The sequence below is a fragment of the Bufo bufo genome, chromosome 5 (assembly GCF_905171765.1).
Source record: "Bufo bufo chromosome 5, aBufBuf1.1, whole genome shotgun sequence".
Lineage (NCBI taxonomy): Eukaryota > Metazoa > Chordata > Amphibia > Anura > Bufonidae > Bufo > Bufo bufo.
Genome location: NC_053393.1, coordinates 502,013,226 through 502,022,254, shown reverse-complemented (window position 1 = coordinate 502,022,254; position 9,029 = coordinate 502,013,226). Strand labels below are relative to the sequence as shown.

The window sequence follows — 9,029 nt, the reverse complement described above, 5'->3', positions numbered from 1 at the left end:
TGCAGCATGAACACTTTCAGCCTCGTCAGCGAGGCTGAAACTGTTCAGCACAAATACCGATGCCCCAATTGGCTGCACGGGGCATCGGTAGGAAGGTTTTTTGTGCATTTAGATCCCGTGATCAAGCATTATTGCCGGTCACGGTAATTAGCGGCAGGTCTCTGCTGTTTGAAACGGCAGCGATCTGCCAGCCATGGCGCCCGCCGCACTTGCGGGCGGGCGCCATGTTTACACATCGCTCCAGCGCCGTAAAATGTACGGCGCTGGTAGCGAAAGGGTTAAAGGGGTTTTATCATCTCATACATTGTGGGCATATCACTAGGATATGCCTCCAAAGTCTAATAGGTCCTAGAGTTGGGACCCGCACCTATCCTTTGAACGGAGCCTGGAAAGTACATTTGCGGCCGCCCTCCATTCATTTGTATGGGAGTGCCAAAAATAGGCGACTACTTGCTCTGCTATTTCCGTAAGTGCCGTAGAAGTGCATGGAGCGGTGGCCGCACTTGCGCTTCCCATTAATTTCAATGAGACTTCCAAAAATAGCTGAGGGCGTCGCTCGCCTATTATCGGCACTCCCATAAAAATGAATGGAGGGTGTCTGAGCATGCACTTTTCGGGCTCTATTGTAAGGATAGGTGCGCTCCCATTCGCTTCTGTGGGGAATGGGCTTGGTCCTCCACCACCACTCTCCCCGCTCCGTTCTCGGTGTAGGTACAGGTCTCAGAGGCGGGACCCGCACCTATCAGACATTGAGAACATATCCTAGCAATATGCCCCCAATGTCCAAAATGAGTCAACCCCTTTAAGTCTCCAGACTTAAACTTTTCCTACATTTCTATCTGGGTGTATGTATTTATGTTATTTGTGTGATTTGAAGTGCTTATAACTGCATGACTAGGTTTGGAGAGTGATAGGTAAGTGGTAAAAGACTGCAAATTTTAAAGCGTTCATCCCAAGACTGGCGTTTATCATCTATCCATGGGATAGGTTCTAAATGTCTGATTCGATCATGTGAATGGTAGGCTCGTGTGCCCTGTTTGAATGGCGCGCCGCTCCATTCATAGTCTATGGGACTGACAGGGATAGGTGAGTATATTGCTCATGTATCCCCTGGATGGAATGGCAGTGCATACACATGACTGCTGCTCCATTCACATGGGGGGCATAGGGCCAATGTTTTTGTGATCGGTAGAGTTCCCAGAGGTTCCCATCATCTATCCTGTGGATGGCTATAAGTGTCAATCTTGGGAAGAGTTATAGGTGTACCATTGATATTAGGATTATGAGGGGTATATGAGACGCTTATTAGGTGGGGATTTCTGTACTAGGAAAAGGAAGAACCCAACAGGGACCCTCAATTTTGCTGTCAGGAGAGGAGCAGGCCACCTATGCATCCTTTGTAACCCATGCAACATTTGGTTGGAGTGAGTTCGGAGTCATGGCGCTCAGTGGGAGAGGATTACAGAAATATTGCATACTGCTATTATAAAATGCACCAATTTATTTTACAACATGTTCATTATTATGTTCTACAGCATGGATTTCTTAGGATCTGTGTTGTCCTATTCTTTTCTTATTCCTCCTAGAAATGTAAACTCAGGACTGGGCACTATCCTTCCGTTTATAAATGGGAGGGTGCACCTCTCGGACTATGTAGGAACTTGCCCTATGACTAAGGTGAATGGTAACACCCAGTTGTCAATGTATTCATACATTTCGAGGAGGAATAACAAAGGAACTCTACAATGCAGAGTTCTAATCGAATATTCTGACAAGTCTCCGTACACAGCTGCTCTCTTTAAAGGCTATGGACACCTTTGTGTTTTTTTTTATTATTGCTAATTTTATTATTATATTTTTTTTTACTGCTCATTCAAAATAATTTTGTCAGCAGTTCTTGTACTACAGGGGGTTCATCGAGAGTGTATCTGCAGACTGTCGGTTTCTATTTGCTCCGAGTCCCTTCATCCAGCAGAGCTGCCTGCTTCATCTGTAGCCAATGATCTTTGAACTCTTAAATACTCATTACAGCTCACTTTCTGCCACACACATACGACTATGGCTTAAATAAGGAGATCACAGATAAGGGATTCACATGAGCCATCAGATGACGGGATTCAGTGGTAACACAGAACTCTGCTGCTCTGCAAATACACAGATTAGACCATTATACTAGGAAAGTGGCTGAAAATTCTTAATAAAGGCCAATTGAAAAATTGATTTTTAGCCCAAAATGTTTAGAAAAATAGACCCCAAAGATGTCCATAGCCTTGAAGAAGAGCCAGTACCCTGCCTGTGATTTAATAAAGAGAAAATTACTGCTTTCTTCTGAGAACCTGGAACTTTCTCGTATCTGCCCTTGGTCTTGTCTGTATACTACTCCGAATTTATTGCTCATCTGTCATACTGCACCTGAGTATATAAAGTTAACTCTTTTGTGTACAGGCCAGCAGGATGGGAGTGGAATGTGTCTTGGCCTTGCTTGAAGCCACCCCAGAGACGCCCGCCTGTGTGGTATCGTTATGTGGAAACCAAGCCGTGCGCTTACCTCTGATGGAATGTGTGCAGATGGTGAGAGCCTGAGCATTTATAAAGCTGGGTATTAGCTAAAGCTATAGCAAACAATCACAGGGTTGAGTTTTAGGACTTGGCAGACCCGACAGTCTCCACTGTAAATACTTTTCGATGAGGTTTATGGGACCAAAATAAATTCCTGGAGCGGGCACCAAACATCAGCGATGTGACACACCGGTGTCTATACAATGAAGTCTCCTCATCTAGTCTGATAGCAGCACCAAAAACCTACAGGCGTAGGAGCTGGTTACACAATCCCTATGACAGTGGCCCTATGACGTGGTCACTCTAGGGGCAGACTGGGAACTTACAATGGCCATGGAAAAAAAACGAAGAGTGGTTCCATGATGTAGGTGGGTCCAAATTAACAGATGGTGGGGCAACACAAGTAGGCAAAGACATCAGAAGAAGGCTGGGTCAGCAATACCGTAGTGCAGCACAAAATACCACTCCAACAGAAACAAATACCACAGTAATACCGCCACCCTTGCTGCAACATTCAACTGTATCACCGACCTGAGGATAGCAATGCAGTTGAATTCAGGGGGGCAACTTCGGCGACTAGCTGATGTACCTGGCCAGTGGCCGCGAAGAGCTCTTAGGCCCCCCTGGGTCTTGGCCCACTGGGAAATCTCCCCGTATGGTCTATGGGTGGTCCATCCCTGGGTCAGTCTCAGTTCAGTTACCTCTGTGACTGCTACATGTTGACACGCCAGTAATTTGGAGAATTAATCCAGTGTTTATTTTCTTATTTTCTGAAGACTCAAGAAGTACAGAAGGCGATGGATGAAAGGAAATTCGAAGATGCTGTAAGGCTGCGAGGAAGGTACATATTACGCTGCACTTTTATATTATTAAAGCGATATTCAATTGTGGGATCACTTAACTCGTCTATTACACATTTCAGATTACATTGGTGGGGAGTCTAGAACCCCCATTGTTATCTCACAATACTTGTTTTTAGATGAAAGATGGCTGCAACCACTTATTTAATGAAAATTGAGTTAAAGAGTTAAGGAACCTAGTCTTAGAAACACCTCCTGTCTCATCATTGGTTGTTCTTCTGCAGGGGTGTGTCTCAGACTAGCTCACACTCCTCGTAGGCACTGCAGTTGAACTGTAGTCACAGATCATAGCTGGGAACTAATGGAGCTAAAAACACAGCCAAAGAGAAAGATCTGAAGAAAATCTAGTAAACAGCAGATTATCATCCCCTGTAGGAGTTGCTTTAAAGTGGTTTATTTTCTCTGGGACTGCTGGAGATAGCATGTGCGGACTGCAGCTCCATAAGGACGGGACAGCAGGACTCTTGTTGTCAGGATCATGTTGGGGACTTTATTGGTCAGGGATAATGTGAAAACTTGGCACAACTTCTTTAAAGGGGTATTCCCATCTTAGACAATGGGGGCATATCGCAAGGATATGCCTCCACTGTCTGATAGGTGCGGGTCCCACCACTGGGACCCGCACCTATATCGAGAACGGAGCGGGGAGCACTGTGGCTGGAGGACCCCAGATTTCCTGGGTCCGTCCACCACCAAGCGCTAATCCCCGCCTCTCCCATAGAAGTGAATGGGAGTGTGCTGCGCATGCGCGGCCCATGCTACCATTCATTTCTATGGGGCAGATAGCAACAGCCGAGCCAGCTCTCGGCTATTTTCAGGCGGCCCCATAGAAATGAATGGAGGGCTCTCCTTTACTTTCGGGGCACCGTTCTTGATATAGGTGCAGGTCCCAGCGGTGGGACCCGCACCTATAAGACAATGGGGGCATATCCTAGCGATATGCCCCCATTGTCTGAGATGAGAAAACCCCTTTAATCCTTTGTTCATTAGAATTGTCACAAAATGTATCAAAATATTTCCTTTTCTATATTTTAGGAGTTTTGAGAACAACCTCAACACATACAAACTCCTCTCCCATAAGAAAAATATATCTGAACTTCCAAAGGTAAATTAAAGATTAAAAATTAAGGTCTACATTTACTTACATTTATATTAGAGGCACTGATAATTTGGAATAATTTCACAGCATCTCTTCATTGTAATCACCAGTTACAATGGTTTAGTCATCTGAAAATAATTTTTGATTAGTTATACTCTAGTTGCCTTTCCTATACTTATGAGAAGATTGGAAGGTATGTCCTCCTTCTCAGGGAGCATGGATGGATGCACCATGAAGCGCTTAGACTATGAAGCCATTGGGCAGTGGGAGCACCATTTCACTTCCTCATGGGTGGGGCGTGGTAAGGGAAGAAGCAAGTGCCAGATTCTTTCCCCTGTGCTGGTTCAGGTTACCACACCCAGACAGGGCAAGTATCGAGATACGATCCAGTGGTGTGAGAATGGAGGGCAGTGGGAGCACCAGTTCACTTCTGCATAGGTGGGGCATTGTAAGGAAGGGAGCAAGTGCCATATTCATTCCCCTGTGCTGGTTTAGGTTACCACACCCAGACAGGGAGAGTGTGGAGACCTGATTGAGGCCTTTCCTTTTTACAGTACAATGGAATATAATTCATTGGGGCAGTATTCATTAACAATGTGTGTTCTGCATTATGTAGATAACTAATAGATTACTAATAATAGTAATGCAATAATTTTCTCTTCTTCCTGACCGGACAACCAGTGTAGTGTACGTAATTTATATGCTTAGTGCTTAAGACCGGCTAAAATGTCCAGATAAAATGCTTTCTATACCGCATGCAGTGTATCTGTTTGCACGTGTTCCCACAGCATGAGCAAACTATACTTGTACTTGCTGTGTCCCTGCTGCTATTAACCAGCACTAACTGTTTAACAACTCTTCTTCGCTTATCTTCTTTTTTTCTTTACAATAATATTTATTGCATTTTTTGAGTTTTGTTTAACCATAACATTGTACAAAAGAAAAAAGGGCAAGACTATCAGGGCATAACGAACAAAAAATAGGAAGCAAAAACAGCGCTCACTTTAGATTGTTGAACAACAGTGAAATGTTTTTTTTTTGTTCAGATTTTATTGTTTTTAAACATTTTACATAAAGCAAGAAAAACAGCTCCACTGACACTGGTAGGTCAGAGACATATCCAAAAACACTACCGACCCAGTAAGATCAATAGTCTCTGTTCCAAATCTTTTCAGTCTACCACAGGTCCACAAGACATGCATCAGGTCCACTCCCTCTGCATCACATCTATCCACCTTGTATCCCATATTATAAAGGAACACAGGGGTCTTCTAGACTCAGTGCACTAGATATATCTGGGATACTCTATGAGCTTCACTCAAAGATACTTGTGTCATATTCTTAAGAATATCCTCCCATTTATCTGCAGCTATGGGCCCATGATCTTTTTCCCATCTGTCCTTCAGAGTTAGGAGGAACTTTTTTTACAAAAAGAAGTACCCCCCACATGTGACTCTAGGTCAGTGAAGGTGTTTTTGGTTGCCGGTATCAAGGGCACGGCTCTGTGCTTAGTGCTTACTAAGTACTGGTAGAACCTATTATTTTTTCTTGCTGAAAACTCAAAAACTCTCTGAAGGAGCCATCTTGGGTCAACTGTGATACCATCAACAAGCCTCTTGTTTGTCAAATCTCAAATACCTCTAGTTTGGCAAATTCCAGATACACGTTGTTCTCATATAGGAGAATGTTTTGTATACCCAGCCTTTATACCTGAACTTTATGGATTCAATGAAAATTAGGAATCTGATAAGCCGAACTACCCAGTTTATTTGCAAAATCCTTTAAAGGGAATCTCTCACCAGGATCTTGGACTATTATTTGCAGTACTGCATGACTAGTACTGCGGATAAGGAATCCAGATCGCTATTTTTAATTTTACCACTGACCCCCTCCCCTGTTACGCCTTTGTGAGTGCCGAAAGCCTCGCCGAAATACACAGCCAAGACTGCTGTGTTGTGCTAACATAATGTAGAGGACTCCAGTGCACAGCAGTCCCAACAGTGTAATTCAGTGCAGCTTTGAGCTGTGACCGCGGGGGAACAGAGAGCAGTAAAAAAATAGCAACCTGGAATCTTTATCTGCAGTCCTACTCATGTAATCATGCAGATAATAGTCCAAGATCATGGTGACAGAATCTCTTTAAGAGGGGCTGATAAGACCACCAAGTAAATAAAAGAAAAAGTAAACTGTGCGGGCCCGAACCACAACCAGTATTAAGACACAGACAAGCTGGTTATAATGAGACATGAGTAGGCATTCACTGAAATGGAGAGCAATAAACTTTGCTGCGGTTAGAAAGGGAGTAGTCAATCCAAGGGGTCCAGATCTCCAAGAATTTGTCATGGTGATCTACTAGAAGTCGGCTTCCCATTTTGATATCAAAGTCTAATCATCTCTTAGCCTCAGAGAAATCCAGAAAATTCCTCTTCCGGGCCGTAGCAATGATCTGCTTAGTGACCAGAAAAAATAAAAATAAAGCAATCAATCTGCAAGATTTTGGGGGAATCACCAAGATCCTCCTGTTCAAGAGTGCCTCCCAAGGTCCACCCAGAGGTTGTGACCCGTTACTGAATTAATGAAGAAATAGACCCCAATCAAAAGTCTTTTCCCCATGGGCAAGCCCACTGAACATGTATCATATTGCCAAGGGACTGACAGTCCCTAAAACAGGAAGGAAGCCTAGCACCATGTGGGCTGTCCTAGCTGGGACTAAATACCATCAAAATAACACATTGAATTAAGTTTCAAATATCAGCATATTTTGGGAACTCTTCTATGTGGATTTCCAGATTTGCTTCTATTGCTCATTGGATAAGGTGGAGCCCCAGATTCGATTCCCATTTAAAGTGTAACTGTCATATCTTTTTTTATTTGCTAGTTTATTAGAGCTCGGCATGTATACCTGAGTTAGTCTGTCAATGATTGTCAAATGATCTGTAATTACCTTATAATAACAGCTTTCATTAATGTCTCCCGTCCCTTTCCACTGCTCCCTTAAATGACCGTTGCTATGGCTCATGTGTCTCGGGCTAGGAAGACAGAGGGCGGTCCTTCACACTGCATGCCTGCATGAGGCTTCAGAGTGAGGAGGCGTGTCCCTCAGTAATCCAATCTGATTGGCTGGCAGGGAGCTGCTGGCTACAGCAAGTGTGTATGGGAAGTGAGGGAAAGCAGTTTTGGCCTCAGAGAAGTGGCAGAGGAGGCATCTTGAGAAGGTCCTCATATTGTAGAGGTTAAAACACCCGTAACTAAGGGAAAAAAAACAGAATGCTGCCGGAACGGAAGACATCCTGATGCATCCTGAACAGATCTCTTTCCATTCAGAATGCAGGAGGACTAAACTGAACTTCTGCTGGATCTCAATAACGGAAAACAACAATGCAAGTGTGAAACGGGCCTGAGAGGAGTACTGTATTTTTCGCCCTATAAGGCGCCTCTAGTTTTTAGAGGAGGACAATTAGAAAAAAATATTTTTTATTAGACCTCAGGTCACACCAGCAATCAGACCCCCAATGTTAATCAGACCTCAGATCACAGCTCCAATCAGATCCCTAATGTTAATAAGACCCCAATAGGACCTCAGCTCACACCCAAAAGTGAATGACCCCCAATCAGACCTCAGATATGAGCCCCAATATAAATAGGACCCCATTCAGACCTCAGATCAGACCACCAGTCTCAAATAAGCCCCCCATGCCTCATTTGATCAGCCCCCAGTCTCATATCAGCCCCCATTGCCTCTTGATCAGCCCCCATTGCCTCAGATAACAAAAAAAACAAAACACTTACCTCTCCTGCTCCCAGACGCCGCCGCTCCTCACCTACATCGTGATCCTCTTCATCCTGCTGTCGGCTGTGCTGTGAACCTGCGCGCACAGCATGAGGTCACAGAGCACCCTCATGCTGTGCACAGCCTTCACAGCCAACAGCCGAGGACCAGGAAGTGGTGAGTACAGAGCCTTCACCGTTCCCGGTCCTCCGATACTAATGAACGCTTCCATAATGAAAGCGCTGATTAGTATTCACCCCATAAGACGCAGGGGCATTTTCCCCCCACTTTGGGTTGTTGGTAATGGATATTGCTGAAGATGTAAGTTCAGAACGTCTCTGTAGAGAAGCGAAAGAGGAACTATCTTATCTTAGCTTATCTTATCACTGATACATTAACTTATTTACTTCCACGTACTGTAATGATACACGTAGCCAGCGATGACCAAAGTATGCTGGTCTTTGACAAAATCACTTATACAATACACATTTAAAGTATATGTCTACCGCTAAATACTAACACTGCTTTTTTTATATAAATAATTCCAAAGTTTGGTGCTAGCTATTTTCTAAAAGGGTATCGGTCACCAGCGACCTCCCTATCCAGCTGGTTGCATAGACACAAAGCTATTGTTCCCGCTGTTTCTCTTCTGTTGATCGGAATCTCCATTCCTGAATTATGATACTTTTTCTTAATATACAAATTAGGCCTTTGATGCAATGGGAGAGTCACCATTGCTCTT

At 44.0% G+C, this 9,029-nt stretch overlaps 1 protein-coding gene across 5 annotated transcripts in view; it reads left to right on the top strand.

The window, feature by feature from the left end:
* LOC121002790 (phosphofructokinase, platelet) overlaps window positions 1-9,029 on the top strand; it is a 91,265-nt gene that overhangs the window by 58,634 nt on the left and 23,602 nt on the right. For all 5 annotated transcript variants that reach the window (XM_040434333.1, XM_040434331.1, XM_040434335.1 and 2 more), the window contains exons 10-12: window positions 2,446-2,571; window positions 3,336-3,400; window positions 4,455-4,524. In XM_040434333.1, the coding sequence (XP_040290267.1) occupies window positions 2,446-2,571; window positions 3,336-3,400; window positions 4,455-4,524 (261 nt within the window). The remainder of the gene's footprint in view (window positions 1-2,445; window positions 2,572-3,335; window positions 3,401-4,454; window positions 4,525-9,029) is intronic.